Here is a 20,279-nt window from a genome sequence, read left to right on the forward strand (position 1 = left end):
CAAGGAGACTGGTGACATTTTGCTCTTACCTTAAAGATTTGTGGAACTTTGAACTTGAGAGAGATGATTTAGGATATCTGGCAGAAGAACTTTCTTAGTTGCACAGCATTCAAGAGGTGACTTGAGTGCTGTTAAAGGCATTCAGTTTTAAAAGGGAAACAGAGCATAAAAGTTTGGAAAATTTGCAGCTTGACAGTGTAATAGGAAAGAAAATCCCATTTTCTGAGGAGAAATTTGAGCCAGTTGCAGAAATTTGCATAAGTAATGAGGAGCCGAATATTGTCACCAAGACGATGGGGAAAATGTCTCCAGGCCATGTCAGAGGTCTTCACGGTAGCCCCTCCTATCACAGGCCCAGAGGCCTAGGAGGAATCAATGGTTTTGTGGGCCAGACCCAGGGTCCATGTGGTGTGTACAGTCTAGACTTGGTGCTGTGCATCCCAGCTGCTCCAGGCATGGCTAAAAGGGGCCAAGTTATAGCTGAGGCCATGGCTTCAGAGGGTGCAAACCTCAAGTCTTGACAGCTTCCATGTGATGTTGAGCCTGCTAGCGCACCAAAGTCAAGAACTGAAGTTTGGGAACCTCTGCCTAGATTTCAGAGGACGTATGGAAATGCCTGGATGTCTAGGCAGAAGTTTGGCCCTGGTGGTGGCAGCTGGGAGCAGTAGTGGCTGTGGGCAGGAAAGCCTGACCTCAAGGTACATGGAAATACATGGTAGTTCCTCTGCTCAGTGGGGAATTGCAGGGGTGATGTTTGCTTGCTCCCAGTGGCTCTTGCCAGCTTGCTGTTAGTTGTAGCAGCAGCTGCAGGTGGGGGATGTCAGTGGGACCAAAGGGGTATAGAGATAGAGGTTCTGTTGGGACCTAAAGCAGAATGCCTTCTGGTGAGGGCAGGGTTTCCAGAATGGTGCTGTGCTGTAACTGCTTAGAACTATGGATGTGTGGGACCCAGTGTGAGCTCCCTCTCTGGATCAATGCTATTGAGCAATCTCCAAGCACCTCCTATGTTAGCCTGAGGGCCCATGACTGTCAAGCGGCTCTCCTGTGGCTATGATTGTAGAAGTCTGTGGTGGGAATGTGGACCACTGGGGGTCTCTCACTTACTGTTTGCCCACATTAGGGAGCTTCTCCAGGTTTCCAGATGCTCTGGGAGAGCAGGCTGCCTCACTTCCTTCTCCTTTGCCTTCCATGTTTGCTGTCACTTCTCTGTGGAATTCTGCTGTTCTATCTTAAATTATGTATTCAAAGTATGATTATCTACTCACTATTTTGGTTCTTCTTTGTGAAGGAGGTGAGTACCAGATGCGTCTAGTTATCTTGAAGCCCATCCCAGATTGGCCTTTAAAACCCAGATTAATTTTTGTCATGCTCCATCTCAGGCAGATGACCTCCTGGTTAGAATGGGGCTGTGTTCTTTAAGTAGTCCCTGGATCTTCTAGTGAAGGCTTGGGACATGGCTGAGTGGATGTGCGGAGGACTGGCTCTCAGATGCCAGCTTTTGTCATTCCTTACACTTGTCTCCATCTGCTTAAAAAAATCGTGATCTTACATAAACTTTCTTACATTTTAAAACTTCTTTTATTAGTTTTACTCACACGCAGCTCTCTCAGTAGCTCTCAGACCTTGGATGTTGTCTGAGCATCAGGTCTCATTGATGTCAGTTGCTTTGTAATGATGTAAGAAGATGGAATGAGTAGCTTGGATTGCTCATTGGAACTTGTCAATTCAGGACTATCATATGACATATATATACCACTCTACAAAGTACCCATATGTCCTCCTGCCTTTTTTTCTAACAACTCTTTCAGTAGCTATTATTTTCCCCTCTTAGAGATGAGATTTAAAGAGTTTAAGTGATTGGCCCAAGGACATAGTGATTTGAGCCTTGAGACCATTATCAGGTATGGTTCTTCATAACTTACTATGCCACCTAGATTTAAATGAATATGTTTAGAACTGGCTTTAGGCCTAGATACAGGAGATGATTACTCATGCAGTGAGATGGTGAAGAGGGGGTATGGGTGGAGAAGAACTTCCCTGGTAGAATATCTGGAAACCTAATATCACCCAAATCAGAAATTCATCCTCTTGGGTTAAAGATTGTCCTTTGAAGGTATTAATTTATCTCAGGAAACCATAGCTCTTTTCCCCGTAATCAGCCATTTGCATTCTAGTTTGAGCTGAATTAGTGTTAGTCTTGAGTAGGGTTCACAGGAGTGGCAAAGACACAGAAAATGGGCCACCATTCCTAATGCCAGTGCCCTGTACCTCATAAGATGCTCAAACCTCCTGGAGCAGAGGTGGCCTCACATGGTCCTTCTCAACCCAGTATTCAAGGAAACAAGTTCCTTTTGATTGCAGTTGACATTTGAATTGGAGTCCCTTTGGAAACAAAAAAGGCACGGAGTGAGAAGTGGAGGGGGCTCTGTTTAACCAAGGCGGGCCTGGGTGTAGGCTGAGAAAGGACTGTGACAAGGTAATGGTAGGTAGCAGGTGACCGGAGAGGACAAGAATCTAATGGAGCTTGGAGCAAAGAGGACTTGGGAAACTTCCAAATAAAAAGATCATGTTGTTAACAATTTTGCCTAAGTTTGCTCCTGCAGATAAACATATCCAGTATCAAATACTTCAGTGGCAAAACCCTGAGAACTGAAAAGAAGCCAAAATCCAGTAAACTCTGATATTTTCAAAAATAGTCCCTTATAAAAGAGATTGAAGGACACTCATTCCTACGATGAAGTCTGGGCCCCTAATCCATCTTCCTCTGCTCCCCATTCCCTGCCCTAGCATTTTCTCTGGAACGACTCCATCCAACAGAACGTTGAGAATTTGACTCCAAAACTCTGAAGGGTGGGTCAATAGGTCAAACTGCCAAGATTACGAAGATTAAGACACAGTCTGCTTCAGGGAAGCCATGACAGGATTGGAAGAAAACACAGACAATGACATGATAACGGATGACATAACTGAGGAGAAGAGGGAGATGGGTGATGCAGGCAACACCTGCCAGTCATGGGCAGAGGATGGAAAATCCAGGCAAGCTAGGAACACAAGCAAAGCGTCAGGAGAACCTCCTGACTTAACCCACTCCCAAAAAGACAGGCTCTGAGGTGGAGATGTACATGCAAGACGTTTACAAAGCAATTCCCAGTGCTTCTTGGGAATTTGCTTAGAGGGAGGAGTTGAACTGTGAAGCAGTTGCAAGAGGCCTATTAGGAGGAGCTGGGGAACCAGGATGACCTTTAGAGCCAGGGCAGTGAGCGCCTTTGTACTTCTCATCCTCAACCAGTCATTGAAGTGAGCTTCCGCTGGGCTGGTGATGTGACCTGGAGCAAGAGGGACTCAGTTGAGAGCCACTGGGAGTCCACATAGCTGGGGAAATGGGGATCTCAGTTCTGAAGGAAAATCTAGGTATGATTTCGCTGCATCCACTGTACATATGAATTAAGCTGGCTCCTGATGTGTATGGGTTAGATTTCCGTGTGGGAGAAAAGGGAGGAAAGGACAGGAACGGTTTTTTTTTTTTTTTTTTTTGGGAGATGGAGTCTTGCTCTGTCGCCCAGGCTGGAGTACAATGGTGCGATCTTGGCTCACTGCAAGCTCCACCTCCCAGGTTCAGGCCATTCTCCTGCCTCAGCCTCCCGAGTAGCTGGGACTACAGGTGCCCACCACCACACCTGGCTAATTTTTTGTAGTTTTAGTAGAGACGGGGTTTCACTGTGTTAGCCAGGATGGTCTTGATCTCCTGACCTCATGAATCACCCACCTCGGCCTCCCAAAGTGCTGAGATTACAGGTGTGAGCCACCACTCCCGGCCTGTTTTTTTTTTTTTTCTTAAGTGAGCAGAACATTGCAGCTCTAGTGAAGGTTGCGCATAGGCAAGCAGACGAGATATGAAATTAGGAGGAAGGCAAGGGGCTCTCTGCAGAGAATCTTGAAGGCCAATCATGCCTACACTTCGTCATTTTCTCAACAAAATATATTAACATATGACATTTAATATATGGTATATAGTTTTTCACTGCTCTAAGTGTAGGGGTGGAGGATATGGGGGCCACTTGTAATATGAGCAAATAATAACTTTGATTTAGTATCATTTTGTCACATTTGTTCTCAGATGTTTCTTATTTCCTAACTGCTCATGGGAGTACTGAAATCCTATAATATATACATTTTTGGCTTTCTGGGGTTTGACTAATGTAAGATGATAAATCATCTGCCTGCAAATATGGTGGACCCCTTCTGCAGAGAGACCAGCATTCAGGATTGTAAAAGTCAGGTCTTCCCAGCAATGTTCTCTCCATCTCCCTGTGACTACATCCCCCAGAAAGCTGTCATTAGGAAGGAAACGTGGTGACTGGACCATTTGTATTGGTTTCTAAGTGAGTGTTCACACAGGACTAGGGATGTACTATATGAGGTTTGGATAATGGACACTCATTTGTAAGGTAATTGTCACCAAAAATAGGGGATTATGTTCATTTTTAATAGTCTGGGCATTTTGCACTTTGAAATGAGAATGAAAAGAGAAGTAGCTACTGAGCAGGATGATGAATGAATGAGGGGACAGAGCCAGGGCTGACATCCCAAGTATTAGATCCACGTATTCTGTGTTGGATCCTTTCCAGGGTAAATTATAGGGGAAAATGCCATTTGTCTTATTTTCATCCTTTCCATCTGTAGAACTGAAAGAGTTACTACCATTTTTTACTGGGCTTATTTAGAGGAATATTAATTTAACTTTATACAAACATGTAAAAGAATGTAAAATAAGAATTTGGTTTCTTGGCAATTCAAAATCAGGTCACTGTTTTACAAGGCTTTGTCATCTGTACAGTAATTTTTTTAGGGGTAGCTAATTAGCGGAGGACCCAGTGGATTTTTTATACCCAGTATGTCTAAGAATCATGTGGGCCTGGGTACTGGACTCCACTCCTGGGGTTCTATTTCAGAAGTTCTTATGGCACAGAGAAGTATGCATCTTAACAGTTGTTTTGTCTGATTCTGAAGCAAGCGGTCTTCTGTCCATGAGTGATTACTGTGGTGAGATAGATAATAATAGTTTGTTTGAACTGGGGTCTAGACATGCCTAGGGCATCTAGGCAGGAAATATAAATAAGAGGGGCTGCCTGGTATAAGTCGATTAGGGCTTGGTGCATATTGCTGCAAGCCGGAAAACACATGTAAGTGGGGCAACAGTGTCTCAATTTTCACTTACTGTTGTGACGGGGGAATGGGATTCCAATACTGCTAAATGGCCTGAGCACTCAACAGATACCAGGGAGCTGGAAATCTATACAAAGTCTCCTAATATTTAAAAATTGACACCTAATTGAAATAAAATTAAGACTACGTGTTTGGCAGATAAAACATGCATATTGGATTCCATCGCTAAGCAGCCAGTCTGCTGCGTCTGCTCTAGAGAAAGGAAGAAATAAAAGGTGTTGGGATTGTGCAGGGTGAGTTTCAATGCTGTTAAGGCAGAGTGGTCTTAGGTGATTCTCTTTAGAGCCGTTGTATTTAAAATTCTTGTTCTATGAACAGTGTCAGGGGCAAAACAGTGATGTCCTCAAAGATACTGTGGTTTGTGATGGAAAAATTAGAATATTTGGCACCTGACACAGGCACAAAGACCTATTATTTTCAATTACTTCTTTGGAGATTTTTTGGAAAGATTTATTTTCAGATTTAGAGGCAGCCCATTGCCAACTATGTCCTGGGGGCATGGGAGATGGGTGGATTGGCATGGGCGAGAGGACTTGAGCCTACAGGTGGGAATTAGGTGGGAGATGATATCGGAGGCAGAGTCCTCCTGGGTGCCTGGAATAGTGATGTCTAAGGTGGCCTAAAGCTACATACAGGGAAATTAAAAGACCTGAGATGCTGACCCAGACAATCAGGAACCAAGAGAACTGGAGCCAGAATTAAGCTGGGAATAATGCTTTGGGCCAGAGCTCATCACAGGGCAATCTTTTCTAAATAAAGAAGTGAGATCTATTTAAGAAAAAAAAATAGTTAATGTGTCTTGAGGCCAGGCGTGGTGGCTCATGCCTGTAATCCCAGCACTTTGGGAGGCCGAGGCGGGCAGATCACGAGGTCAGGAGATTGAGACCATCCTGGCCAATAATGTGAAACCCCGTCTCTACTAAAAGTACAAAAATTAGCCAGGCATGGTGGCGCATGCCTGTAATCCCAGCTACTTGGGAGGCTGAGGCAGGAGAATCGCTTGAACCTGGGAGGCAGAGGCTGCAGTTAGCCGAGATTGTGCCATTGCACTCCAACTTGGGCAACAGAGCAAGACTCTGTCTCAAAAAAATAAAAATAAATAAAATAAAATAAAAAGTGTCTTGAGGGATCAGAGTTTTCACCCAAAATATCTTTCTATCCCTTCTGTGTACTCAACATTTAAATATGCATTCCAACCTCTCACCTCCCTCCTCACCATCAAGTACTGACATGGCCAATGGACTTGCATAGCAGAAAGATGAACTCAGCTAAAGTCTCCTTCTTTGAGTCTGGGGCTTTGGAATGACTGCTGAAGGTGAATATGAAATTAGATTCTCTAGCTTGCCTTCTGCACACCTAGAAGCAGCTCAGTTCAGGTCCATGGCAGGCAGTATTCGCTAGGGAAGGGAAGTGGGCCAGAAGGTGGAAAATGTCAGTGGTTCCCAAACCTGGGTCAGCACCTGTCAGTCATAGCTCTGATAAGCTTATGACACGGCGGTAACAAACAACCTTGAATTGTAACACAGCAAAATGGTATTTCTCACTCAAGACTATATGACCGACAGGGTTAGCAGAGAGAGAGAGAGAGAGAGAGAGAGAGAGAGAGAGTGTGTGTGTGTGTATCTTGCTCACTGTGGTTAATTGGGTATTGAGGCTGACACAGTACGTCAAAGGTAAGTAAATCATGGCTTCAGGTACATCAGTAAGTACATCAGGGGAAGGGACTGGGAAGAACTACTTACTGGCTTTGAAGCCTCTGCCTGAAAGTAACACATGTTACTTCTGCCTACATTTCAATGGTGATAGCAAGTCACATGATCATGCTTGCCTTCAAAAGAGGCAGGAAAGTGCAATCCTACCACAAGGTTAGAGCAGAGAAATGGAACATTTGTGATCCCTCTGAGAACCTCCACAAACCTTAAGATTCGGATTCATTATATTTTCCCCAAGTCATTCTAAGTCTCTCCTATGTTTGGAAACCTCTGATCTACCCATTTCATCTTTGGAGGAACTTCTGAGCTGAGATGTGAGTCCTTTCTTGGCTTCTTGGCAAGGCATCCTAAGTATTGAGTATAGATTTGCATTCAGTAGATATCCAGTGAACCATTTTTCTCAGTAACACACCCAGTCTTCAAGAGGAAACCAAATGCAAAGTAACTGTATTTTTTATTTCTATGAACAATAAAATACTTTCATAATTTCACATCCCATTGCTTTTAAGAGCACATATATTACAAATAAAGAAACTCCACAAACTTTAAAGATTAGTATTTATCAACACTTTTGTACACATACACAAATATTTTAATATAATGGTATCTGAAATGTTATTCATATATTTTTAGTACTGTCATAGTATTAACTAAAAAGGATCTTTTAAATTTGGTAAAAACCGTATATTTTACAATCTTTTATTTACATCTGAAATATGCTTAAATGTTACAAAAACATTCACTTTAACCTTTAAAATATGTGTACTAGGACTGGGGTACTGACCATACAATAACTGACAGCAAACTTAGGGTTTGCATTTGAGCTACACATTCACTGGAATTTCATGGCAAATATTCAACTTGGCTTGATCAACACTGCTCAAAGAAAAAAAAAAAATTATACAAAATGTGCAAATTCAGAGATTGGCAAAATTCTGAAGCTTAGCGAGGTAAACAAAAATATTAACACCATGAAAACTTCAAATAAATTAAACCTATCTTCCCCGAGATTAGCTGCGAATTCAGAAAGTTCTCTTAGAGGCGGGTCTGATGCTGCAGAGCCCTCAGACTTCAGCACTAGATGAGATGGAGACCGTGGGTAGGGCGGGAGTTGCTTTGCTAATTACTCGAGTGCAGGTTTGGTCCACTCCGCGCTTTGACGGGTCGTCCCTGCCCGTAATCTTAAAACAGGAAAAAACAACACAACGAAATAAAATAATGCAGAGGTTATTGTTAATATCCCAAACACAAAATTAAAACCCAGAATACAGGTTTTTATTCCCTACAGGGTAATTTATGCAAATTATGAAAAGACATATCAAAGTAGATCTAAAGAATTTTTCCCCAAGATGGTGTGCTGGCCTTAACTTTTGGTGAAAGTTAAAATAGTTTCACCATCATCTTCCACTATCTGACATAAATTTATAAATGTTGGCTGAAACTTACAAAATATATGAGTAATTCCAGGATTTTATTCTATTCTAAAAGGTTATAATTTATATTGTCAGCATGTGCCAAATTAGAAACCTCATTTAAATGTTTGCATAAAAGGAAATACAGTAAATAAAAGTCTTGACCTGATTTTAATTTTGAAAATAATGTTAGTGTGCCTAAAAAATACTTTATCAGATTGATTCAAATAATGACGTGTAAGCACAATAACAGTAGAAACTCCACTTCTAAAATATATCTTTGTACAGAAGAGATTTCTGTACAAAGAATTGTGAAGATTTTTCCACTAACTTCACACATTGTCCCACTGTGCCATGACCTTCATCTCTACTCTTCCAAGATAAAATCACTACTTCTGTTCCCCAAAGAGCACTCGGCTGAGAGCATCCTATATTACCAATAAATTCTCCTTATGATCAATATCACAAAGCTCTGAATAAATAATCTGACTGATGATGTGTTCAAAGAGTAGACTCCAGGTGCAGTATACCTATGCTTGGCATCACACCAGATTGGGTCTGTTCCTTTCTCTGTATTTTACATTGGATACCCATCGTCACAGTTGACTTCAGTATGCTGTTGTTCTTACTGAATGTTGAAACAGACTCCAAATGGGCATCTTATACTGATGCTTAATCTGAATGCTTATATGCATTCCTTTGGCCTCAAAGAAGCCTTTTATGTTTTTTTTTTTTGCTATTTATTATAAACAGTATGGAATTTTGGCACCTATAAAAGCAATTATTGCCATGCGCGGTGGCTCACGCTTGTAATCCCAGCACTTTGGGAGGCTGAGGCGGGTGGATCACGAGGTCAGCAGATTGTGTCCATCCTGGCTGACACGGTGAAATCCCGTCTCTACTAAAAGTACAAAAAAATTAGCCGGGCGAGGTGGTGGGCGCCTGTAATCCCAGCTACTAGGGAGGCTGAGGCAGGAGAATGGCGTGAACCTGGGAGGCGGAGCTTGCAGTGAGCCCAGATCACGCCACTGCGCTCCAGCCTGGGTGACAGAATGAGACTCCGTCTCAAAAAAAAAAAAAAAGCAATTATTGCCTGCTGGTCAGTGACAAACTACTTTATCTCAACATCTCCATTTTACACAGTAGCATCCACTTTATTTTGTCTTGTCTCTTTCCTTATACTGAAGGTTCCTTCATTAACTAGATGTATTCAAAATACTCCCCAAGCTAATACTTTTCTAGACACTTTTCGAGTGAATTGCATATGTAGCTGAAACAGCAGAAGGACGAACATAACTACATTTTTTAGTTTTAATCATGGGGCCTTTACCCATTCCTGCATGTAAGCTGGGATCATTTTGGAGCACTGATACAATCTGAAAAAACCAATCATGTAGTATTTTTTTAAGACAGAGTCTCGCGTTGTCACCCAGGTTGGAGTGCAGTGGCATGATCTCAGCTCGCTGCAACCTCCGCCTCCCAGATTCAAGCGATTCGCCTGCCTCAGCCTCCCAAATAGCTGGAATTACAGGCGCCTACCACTATGCCCAGCTAATTTTTGTATTTTTAGTAGAGACGGGGTTTCACCATGTTGGCCAGGCTGGTCTCGAACTCCTGACCTCAGGCAATCTGCCCATCTCAGCCTCCCAAAGTGCTGGGATTACAGGTGTGAGCCTCTACGCCCGGCCTCACGTAGATTTTAAAACTAACTATGGGATTAAAGAAGTACATAAACAACTGACTATGTTTTGTTAAAGATTTATAGGAGCATCATGACCTGACCAACGACAAAGAAGTTTCCAACCTCCTCAGACCCTTGCTGGTGCCCAGATATCTGTGGTCATCAGACACTTCTTGATTTCAACCACTTTCTTTTCTCCCTGCCCTTAACTTAAAAAGCGCCTAAAATATGTACTGAGTTAAGATGGCACGTTAGGAACGCTGGATCACCATCTTCATGTTTGCTGGCTCTTTGAATAAACCTGCTTGTCCTCCCATCAACTCTCACTTCTAGCGTTCGGCTTTTGAGCAGAGAGGGAGGCAAATCTGAGTTTGCTTACACATAATTAATTCTATTTTTCTATTTCTTTTTTATATTTTGATGTCTAGCTATCCATTCTAATTGTTTCTTTTTTCTTTTTCTTCTTCTTCTTTTTTTTTGAGATGGAGTCTCGCCCTGTCGCCCGGGCTGGAGTGCAGTGGCCCGATCTCAACTCACTGCAAGCTCCGCCTCCCGGGTTTCTGCCATTCTCCTGCCTCAGCCTTCCGAGTAGCTGGGACTACAGGCGCCCGCCACCTCGCCCGGCTAGTTTTTGGTATTTTTTAGTAGAGACGGGGTTTCACCATGTTAGCCAGGATGGTCTCGATCTCCTGATCCGCCCGTCTCGGCCTCCCAAAGTGCTGGGATTACAGGCTTGAGCCACCGCGCCTGGCCTTTTTTTTTTTTTTTTTAAGATGGAGTTTTGCTCTTGTTACTCAGGCTGGAGTGCAATAGCATGATCTTGGTTCACTGCAACCTCTGCCTCCTGAGTTCAAGTGATTCTCCTGCCTCAGCCTCCTGAGTAACTGGGATTACAGGCATGTGCCACCACACTCGGCTAATTTTTTTTTTCGTATTTTTAGTAGTGATGGGGTTTCACCATGTTGGTCAGGCTGGTCTCACACTCCTGACCTCAGGTGATCCAACCACCTCGGCCTCCCAAAGTGTTGGGATTACAGGCATGAGCCACTGTGCCCAGCCTGTTTCTATTTTCAAGTGTTCAATAAAATTTTTTTTCTTCATTGTAATTTTATATGTACCTGTTTCCAGAATATGTGCATGAATAGATAGGTATGTGAAGGCATTCCGATAGATGGAGACCTAGGTGACAAATCCCCATTGAAGTTCAGAACCGGGAGGAGGTGTATCTTTCCTGTGGACAGACCTTTTTACAGATCTATTTCTATAACAAGGCCTGTGCAATCCATCAGTTTCTTTTCTTTGTGTCAGTTTCCACGAGGCATAGAGTCAAGTTTTGCTTCTTTTAGCAAAGGTTTCCTGGAAAAGAAGTGATTTTTCTCTCCCCTTAAGCACCTGGTCCTTGTCTTTATATTTTTGTTTTAGCACTTTGGGGTATAGCATATCTTTGTTTTGGAAACAAATCAGCTCAAATATATTTTAAAAGTTGGAGAATGAGTTTTCATTTTAAAAGTTACGTTGTTAACTTCAGTTTAAATCACGAGGCTTGGCTGGGCACGGTGGCTCAAGCCTGTAATCCCAACACTTTGGGAGGCTGAGATGGGCGGATCACGAGGTCAGGAGATCGAGACCATCCTGGCTAACACGGTGAAACCCCCTCTCTACTAAAAAATATAAAAAACTAGCCGGGCGAGGTGGTGGGCGCCTGTAGTCCCAGCTACTCGGGAGGCTGAGGCAGGAGAATGGCGTAAACCCAGGAGGTGGAGCTTGCAGTGAGCTGAGAGCTGGCCACTGCAGTCCAACCTGGACGACACAGCGAGACTCCATCTTAAAAAAAAAAAAAAAAAATCACGAAGCTTTTCCCCCCCATTGATCTACCTTGAAATGGAAATGGAATTGTTCTAATTAAATAAAAACTTAGAGAGTACTAGCTACTACGGAAGTGACTAGAGAAACTGAATGGCTAGGAAGAGAGGGGTACACCCGAAGGCCACAAAGGACAGAGTAGACATAAAGAAAGAAAAACATACCACTTTTGCTTACAGTACTGAGGGAAATACTAGATACAGAGGAACAGAAGCTGTATAAACACGGACCTCGACAGAGCTGCCAGGAAAAAAGAGAAAAGCATTTTTGTCCAAAGTTTCTAGGTCAGATGTGATTGACAGTTGGAGACAAGCATTCCTTCACCACCTTCCCGAACTTTCAGATCCATTGTTTGTTCTTTTTATTTCACTCCCAGATTTATGATTTTCCCCATTCTATCAAGTCATCTCTCCTGAGTACTTAATTCCCATCACCCCTCAAATAGCCCAAACCAATACTACCTCCATGAGGAATCCTATCTACGGCAATTCGTTTTCTCCAGTATAACTCGGTCAGCCATTTCCTTCTCTAGCTACAATGGAGAGTTAAAAATCAGGATGGAAGAAGATGGAAAAAAAGAAAAGCAGCAAGATGGGAAATGCAATTAGAGAAAACAGATTCATACAACACACTTCATGGTTTGTGAATCGTATTAATGATGCCAGGCCATTTAAGGAAAACAAAGGAAATGCATATTCAGTGGGGGGCTACCATGTATGAAGCACCACTGGGAGGCTAATTCAAGTTCTGTCCCTCAGTTTTTCTGTAGAGAACACATCTAAGTCCTGGGGAGGAGCACGGGTGACGAGATGTGCAGGTAGAATGTGAGGGCATGGGGGGGAGCAGGGGGGCTGGGAGGGGCGGGGGAAGGTGGGGGCATGGGGGGCTCACGGGTGCTGAGATGTGCAGGTAGAATGTAGGGGTATGGCGGGGAGCATGGGTGCTGAGATGTGCAGGTAGAGTGTAGAGGCATGGGGGGGAGCACAGGTGCTGAGATGCGCAGGTAGAGTGTAGAGGCATGGGGGGGAGCACAGGTGCTGAGATGTGCAGGTAGAGCGTGGGGGTATGGCGGGGAGCACGGGTGCTGAGATGTGCAGGTAGAGCATGGGGGTATTTATGAATTCTAGGAACACGGCCAGGAAGTAACATTTGGCTTCCAACCAGTTGATTTTTAGCCACCCAAAAAGTACTGAGATGACTGAATGCCCACATTTTGTGTGCAGCCTTACAGAGCATGCTGTACACATCCCAGACATCACAGATGACTTGCTCGTGGGGTGGGTGGTTGAGTTTTATCTGAATTCTGCACATCTGCAGGAGGCCCAGCTGCCACAGAGGCAGTCTTGGTAGCAAACAGCCATGACTAGTCTTGGGGTTCATCCTGAGTATAGTGCAGAGACCCCCTCAACTGTGGACTCCACATCATGGCCTTGGGGTTGTGCGGTCCTCAACCAGGGATGGCGGAGGGTGGCAGCAAACCCTCATGGGAATGCCACCCAGTGTTCCTCAGCATTTGATGGAACTCACATAGTCTAGAAAAACCAAGGGTTCATGTGGACTGTGGAAAGTATCTGGATTCTCATAATCCTTTTCTATAGATTTTTCACCAACCTGACTTCTGCTTTGGGGCAAGAGGTGGAGTGCACAGGAGAGAAAATGGATCAGCAACATGGCGCTGATGCAGTGATTTCTGCAGCAAGAAAAGGGCCTCTTTCCTGTCCTTCTGGCATTGGGGGTGAAAGGGACTTTCTGTCCAATGACAGCGCATGTGCACCAAGGAGTGCTTACCTGCTCATTCATGATTGTGGAGAGTTCGCTGAGCATGTCCTTGTAGTGGGACCTCAGTTCTTCCTGGTACTCCAGCTGGTCCTCTTTGATGAGGCGCTCATTCACGTCAAGGGCCTGTCCACATGCATCTGCAAATTGCCTTTAGCAACAGCATTAAACAAATTAAAAACCAGCCCTCGGAAGTGGCATTGAGTTCAGTGACTGTGAGTTCAGAGTCAGGCTGCTGATGGACTCTGCCACCTCAGTGAGTTTTGGTGTGATGGATTCTTGGGGGATTGAGGACTCCCTGTCTGAGGAAGTTCAAGGAAGAACATTCCAACAAAGAGAAGCTTACCTGAAGATCTCCTTCAAAAGTTTTACTTGGTTGTCAGGGTACTTCTTTGCATTGGTTTCTTCAAGAAAAGCTCGTGCATAGGCCATTGGCCCGGCGTTAACCTGTTGAGAAGAGAATTGGTGGAGGAAGATCTGCCTTCTGCATGGAGCTTCTCCACAGTTGGAAGGAGTAGCAACTGTGCACCAATGGTGTGGTACCCCGATCTCACACCCTGCCTTCTAGTCCACTCATTTGTATACCTGACTTAGTTGCCGTCCTCCAACTTGTCAATAAAGCATGAATCTGAGCTCTACCTTTCATTGACAAACTTCCTAAACTTCAGTCCTTTGCCAACCCTTTCACTTTTTTTTTTTTTTTTTTTTTTTGCCATATCTGCACATTACCTGAACTGCTATTTTTTTTTTTCTTCATTGTTTTCTTTGTTGGAGACAGGGTCTCACTCTGTTGCCCAGGCTAGAGTGCAGTGGCATGATCACTGCAGCTTCAAACTACTGGGCTCAAGTAATCCTCTCGCCTCAGCCTCTCAAGTAGCTGAGACTACAGGCGTTTGCTGCCATGCCTGGCTAATTTTTTTAAAAAAAGTTTTTCCAGAGACGGGGATGGTCTCACTACATTGTCCTGGCTAGTCTTGAACTCTTGGCCTCAAGCAATCCATCTGCCTCGGCCTCCCAAAGTGCTGGGATTACAGGCATGACCCACCCACCGAATCTGCCGTTTTCTTAATAGCTTTTAAAACTAGACTCACTTCTGTTAACTCCAGTATATTTATTTAAATTGAACATTTGTGAAATCAAATGTTTGAAGTGCTAGTTTTTTTTTTTCTATTAACACTCAGATAAACACATACTATTATGAAGGGATAACCCACAGTGGTGGTGGTGTGGGCACTGCCTCGGAATCACTGTTTCACTGGGTTCCATTTGATGGTCTGGCTTAGATTCTGGCTCAAGGAGGCATTTATCAGATTTGCTGAATGAATGCACAATGCTGGGTTCAGTTCATGCTCATGCACACGGATGGCCTCACTTGTGCAGGAGGCCAAATCCCTTAGTGCATAGAAGCTTTTAATGTGGCTGTCAGGCTTGGGAAGGAAAAAGGTAAAAGAAGAAGGAGGCTGACTTCAGGGGCCTGTGACCAGCAGGCATGGCCAGTGTGGCAGATGCAGTCACTGGTACTGGGTGTACCATCTTTTGCTTCTCCAGATCCAATCTCCACTTCCTTCCACTCAGCTATGTGCCTAGGAAAGTCATCCTGTATGGCATAGGACCATGGCTGTCATGCTTTCTGGCCTTCTTGGCCCATGGGGGACACAGACAAGGGAGGTAGGGAAGGGGAGAGTGTGGTCAGTATCAGGATCAATAGCATTGATTTTTCCTTTGGCTTTTTTTTTCTTTTCTTTTTTTTTTGAGATGGAGTCTTGCTCTGTCACCCAGGCTGGAGTGCAGCGGTGCGATCTGAGTTCACTGCAACCTCCACCTCCCAGGTTCAAGTGATTATCCTGCCTCAGCCTCCCAAGTAGCTGGGATCACAGGCATGCGCCACCACGCCCGGCTAGTTTTTGTATTTTTAGTAGAGGCAGGGTTTCACCATGTTGGCTAGGCTGGTCTCAAACTCTTGACCTCGAGTGATCCATCCGCCTCAGCCTCCCAAAGTGCTGGGATTACAGGCATGAGCCACTGCGTCCAGCCTTCTTGGGCTTTTAGGCTCCAATATAGCTGTGCAGGGTGCTACTACTGATCTTCTTTTATTTTAAAATTTAATACTTTGTTCCTTATGAATAGTTAGGATCAATCTATTAATACAATAAATAAAAATGAATGCCTTATTCCTGAGTTACTTGGGGCTCCCTTTAATTTTGTGCCCGAGGTGAGTGCCTTCCTCACCTCACCTGCCTGGCTCTGGTCAGAGTACTAGGCCCCAGCCTTCCTCCTTGCAGAAGCCTCCCTATCGTCAGCTGAAGCCACTCCTGTCTACTTGTCTGGCATCAGACGGACCTCTCAGCTCCCCTGTCTGCTTCCACTAACCCTCCTCTGCTTGCATCTTCAGGTCTAGGCTGCTCACACCGCCTGAGTGCTGCCAGTCCCTGTGCCAACCCTTTCTGGCTTTCCCAAATGCTGCACACACTTTTGGGAACAGTTTATTTACTCTATCCTCCTCAGTCACTCACTGAGCATGCCAGCTGCTTCCTGTCACAGCTCTGCCAGACAGATAAACATATATGCACCTTTTATGAACTAGTAATCATTCTTTTTTGGATTTGTTTCAGAACAATTTTTTAAGGCCCTTAATGACAGACATGTACAAGAATGTGGTGTTTCTTCATTAGTGAATTCATTTGTTAGTATACAGATATAGAGCACAGTTATCCATAGAAGATGGGATAGCAGAGTGGAGGAACAATACATTCTTTTTCAGCTAAACCTAAGAAAGGGATATCTACAGGTTTCGAGTAACGTTAATGCACATTGACAACTCAAAGCAATTTTAAAGACCCAGACAAAGGTGTTCTCACAAACAGAACAATGTTTCTTATATTCTTTGTAAACAAAGTTCCCAGGGCATTTTCCACCCAGTTTCATTGGCCATGTGCATCTCAGCCCTAAGCAATGCTTGCTTACCTTCACGCTGACACTTCCTTGCAGCTTGAGCTGCAGTCTGATCATGTCCACTTCTTCCATTGTGCAAAGCTGATTAAGCTCAGAAACCTTCTTGGACATCTCGTCAATTGCCACTTCAATTGGATTCAGTTCTGTGCTCGATTGGCTAATGACTTGTATTCTCTTCTTCACGTAGGGGAACAGGTGACTCGCTGCACAAAAGCCATACAAAAGGGATTTCAAGGTTGAGGATTAGTGAAGAGTCAAGGGTTTCCCTGAAGGACCAGAGAATCACCTATCATTTCACGGCACGTGGCACCTTCCATTCTGTATGCTTTTCATGTGTGGGAGTTACTTTTTCTGCTAGGTGCCATCCTCTCTCATACCTCTTAGCTTTTGCCCAAACTCCTTTGACCTGGTGTGCTCTTCTGCCTTCACTGCTAACAGGCTCTCATTCTCAGGGCTGTTTTAGGCCTTTAGAGGTTTTTTCTTTTTTTTCTTTTTTTTTGAGATGGAGTCTCGCTGTGTCACCAGGCTGGAGTGCAGTGGCGCCATCTTGGCTCACTGCAATCTCTGCCTTCCGGGTTCAAGTGATTCTCCTGCCTCAGCCTCCCGAGTAGCTGGGACTACAGGTGTGCACCACCACGCCCAGCTAATTTTTGTATTTTTAGTAGAGATGGGGTTTCACCATGTTGGCCAGGATGGTCTCGATCTCTTGACCTCATGATCCGCCCGCCTTCGCCTCCCAAGGTGCTGGGATTACAGGCGTGAGCCACCGCACCCGGCCAACTTTTAGAATTTCTACACACTGAAAAGATTAAAGCTTCCACAGCAACTTGTAATTTGTATAAAAACTATACTAACCCATAATACAGAATGCCTAAATATATGCCAAATAGTATATATTGATACAGCTTTGTTGTGGCTTTTTTATTTCAAAAGTTTTGGATACATTTGCTGAAGGCAGATGCTTGTCACAGTTTAGACGTCAGTGCTACTAGATTAGCTAGCTAATTAGGCTGTAGCCTAATCCGGGATGGCCCAGCTCTCAAAGCGGGTTACTGATCATTTCCTCCAGAATGCCCTTGCTCACCTTGCAGCCAGCCTTAGGAGCCCCCACGGGTGCTCTTGTTTCATTTCTCGTGCTCTGCTCACCTGAAATTCTTCCCTTACTTGGTTCTTTCTCTTACCAGACTGTGAGCACCTTGAGGGCAAGAATCATGTTTCATTTGCGTTGCCAGTACCTAGAACAGTGCCCAGCCCCTAGTAGGGCCTCATTAAATGTGTGTTGAGGAAATGAAAGGATCACCTGCTCCCAGCATAGATCTAGAGAGCACATGGAGGGATATTGGAGGTCCACATCTGCATTAGCTCTACAGATGAAGAATCTGAATCCCAGAGTGGTGGTTTAGAATGTCGCCCCAAAGCACACGATGAGAGCTGCTAACCCTGAAACAGTTGAAGGTAGACTCAGGGAGGAAAGTTCAGAGTGCCTTGAGCCTTTCCCAAGGCACTGACCCCATGACCCTTCACACTTACAACCTAAAGGGAACAGGTATGCAAAGCAACTCTTTTGACAATTTCTCCTCTGGTTGACTTCTGTTAATAGAGAATAAAGAGGTGGAAATCTCTTCTTGGCAAACATTTCCAAGTTAGCACATTTTGAGTACTTCCCTGCAAGACTGAAATAACTCTTGATGCCTACTGATCCAGCCCTATAAAGGGGCCTGTGCTGGAATAGGTGCACACATGTGGCCCGGCTGCCTGCACCTACTTGTCAGGATCGTCCGTCGCTTGCACTGCTCTGCCACTCCACCGTGCTTCTTGCCCGACAGCGTGAAGGGCGTCTCGAAGACAAAGCGGTTGATGTTGTGGTGCATTTCGAAATCTGTCTTCCGGTCTTCGACTTCCTTTTCCTCAAAGAATGGCGTGACATAGGTCACCTGGATGTAGGCATATTTGGGGTCCAAATCCTTGGGGTTTACCTGTGTTAACAGATTATGGGCAAAGTGAGTGGTGTGCTCTGGAGTGCTCCTGAAAGCAGGAAGCTCCCATTCCCTCAGCTTGCATACCAACGAGGCTGTGCCTCTCCCCTTGGAGAAAAATAGGCAGTCACATCATTTCAGAGCTGGGCAGGATCACAGAGAGAATAAAGGTTGGATTGCACCTGAGCAGCCTGGTCTGTAGAGGGGGTGATTGGAGCCAGCTCACCAAGTAGCTGAGGCTCTTCCAGATGTGCCTGGTTGTGGCATGTTATTTAGTCCTTTATTTTCTCTCTTCGCTGTAATGAATGTTCAATCACCTTTGTCTGGAATGCAAACTTCTTTTATTTCTTAATTTTATTCATTATTATTGTTATTTTTTTTTGAGACAGGGTCTTGCTCGGTCTCCTAGGCTGGAGTGCAGTGACACGATCTTGGCTCAGTGTAACCTCCGCCTCCTGGGTTCAAGTGATTTTCCTGCCTCAGATTCTCTAGTAGCTAAGATTACAGGCATGTGCCACCACCCCTAGCTAATTTTTGTATTTTTAGTGCAGAGGGTTTTGAGAGATCTGTCGTCTTGGCCTCCCAAAATGCTGAGATTATAGCCATGGGCCACTGCACCCAGCCCTAGAATGCAAGCTTCTTGAGAGTAATTCAAATGAAAACCTTTAAAAAATATATTTTGGTCCCTCTATGATTTTACCCATGTGTCTAGACTGGGGCCACTGGCTTTGGGCTTGTGGCAAGGAGGGAGGTTCCTTGTTTTATTTAGCAGATTAGCTGATGAGCCTATTACATGATTGCAAAATTTTGTAGTTTTAATGTCAGGATCCTTCTCTAATCTGTAACAAGTCATCCTGCGCATTTTTTAAAAAATCAACTCTGCTTTGGGGAGTGAGTTTGACAAATAGCAAGGAAGACAGGCTGGGGGTACTAAGAAAATCCGGGAAATCACACTTGCTCTCCTTTGGAGTTGGAAGAGATGGCGTTCTCAGCTTCTTTTCTAATGAAACCTCAAAGAATTTTAGAAATTCTTCCAGTTTTCTCCATCTGTCTACCCATCCGCTGCCTATCCAGTCCCAGAGATTTGAGGGACCTCCTGAATTTATTTGTAATGCTACTACTAATTACACTATAAGGTGGGTATAATTGTAAGCATTTTACAGATCAAAAATAGAGTATTTAGAGTGACCAACTAATTTCTCTAAGATCATCAGCTGATAGGTGGTGGGATGGTGGAATGAAGACTCAAGTTGTTCTGATACCAAATTTGGCATTTTCTCATCCCCCACGCTGCCCCAGGAACTCTGCATACTTTCTACTTTGGAGAGCCAGTAACACAGTAGTTCCAGCTGCCTGCCTTTCTGGGGAAGGTGACTGTAGCCATCAAGCTGAGAAAGAGAATGATGAACGCATCCACAAAAATTTCTGCCCAGACTCAGGGATTTCATGCCCAGATGCCTCCAAACTTGAGTTTGTAAAAGAGGACAGAAAAAAAAAAGACTTCTATAGCCCAATAGGACTATATGCCATTGGGCAAAAACCATCTTTTCCAGCTCCATCTTCTGCCACACTCTTCTATCCAACCTGTGTTTCAAAGGCCTGCCATTCTCTAAACGTATCTCCCTCTTTCATTCCTCCCCATCATTGCATGTGCTGGGCTTCTCAGCATGCCCTTTGCTTC

At 44.3% G+C, this 20,279-nt stretch overlaps 1 protein-coding gene across 4 annotated transcripts in view; it reads right to left on the bottom strand.

The window, feature by feature from the left end:
• Nucleotides 1–7,373: 7,373 nt before the first annotated feature.
• The window catches only part of DOCK10 (dedicator of cytokinesis 10), a 279,809-nt gene continuing 266,903 nt past the window's right edge, over nucleotides 7,374–20,279 (bottom strand). For all 4 annotated transcript variants that reach the window (XM_023222406.1, XM_023222396.2, XM_026454862.1 and 1 more), the window contains exons 52-56: nucleotides 18,388–18,598; nucleotides 16,635–16,825; nucleotides 14,017–14,117; nucleotides 13,683–13,821; nucleotides 7,374–8,119 (exon numbers count right to left, since the gene is read on the bottom strand). In XM_023222406.1, coding sequence (XP_023078174.1) covers nucleotides 8,003–8,119; nucleotides 13,683–13,821; nucleotides 14,017–14,117; nucleotides 16,635–16,825; nucleotides 18,388–18,598 — 759 coding nt within the window. In that variant the 3' untranslated portion in view covers nucleotides 7,374–8,002. The remainder of the gene's footprint in view (nucleotides 8,120–13,682; nucleotides 13,822–14,016; nucleotides 14,118–16,634; nucleotides 16,826–18,387; nucleotides 18,599–20,279) is intronic.

This window comes from Piliocolobus tephrosceles, chromosome 11 (genome assembly GCF_002776525.5).
Source record: "Piliocolobus tephrosceles isolate RC106 chromosome 11, ASM277652v3, whole genome shotgun sequence".
NCBI classification, from domain to species: Eukaryota; Metazoa; Chordata; class Mammalia; order Primates; family Cercopithecidae; genus Piliocolobus; species Piliocolobus tephrosceles.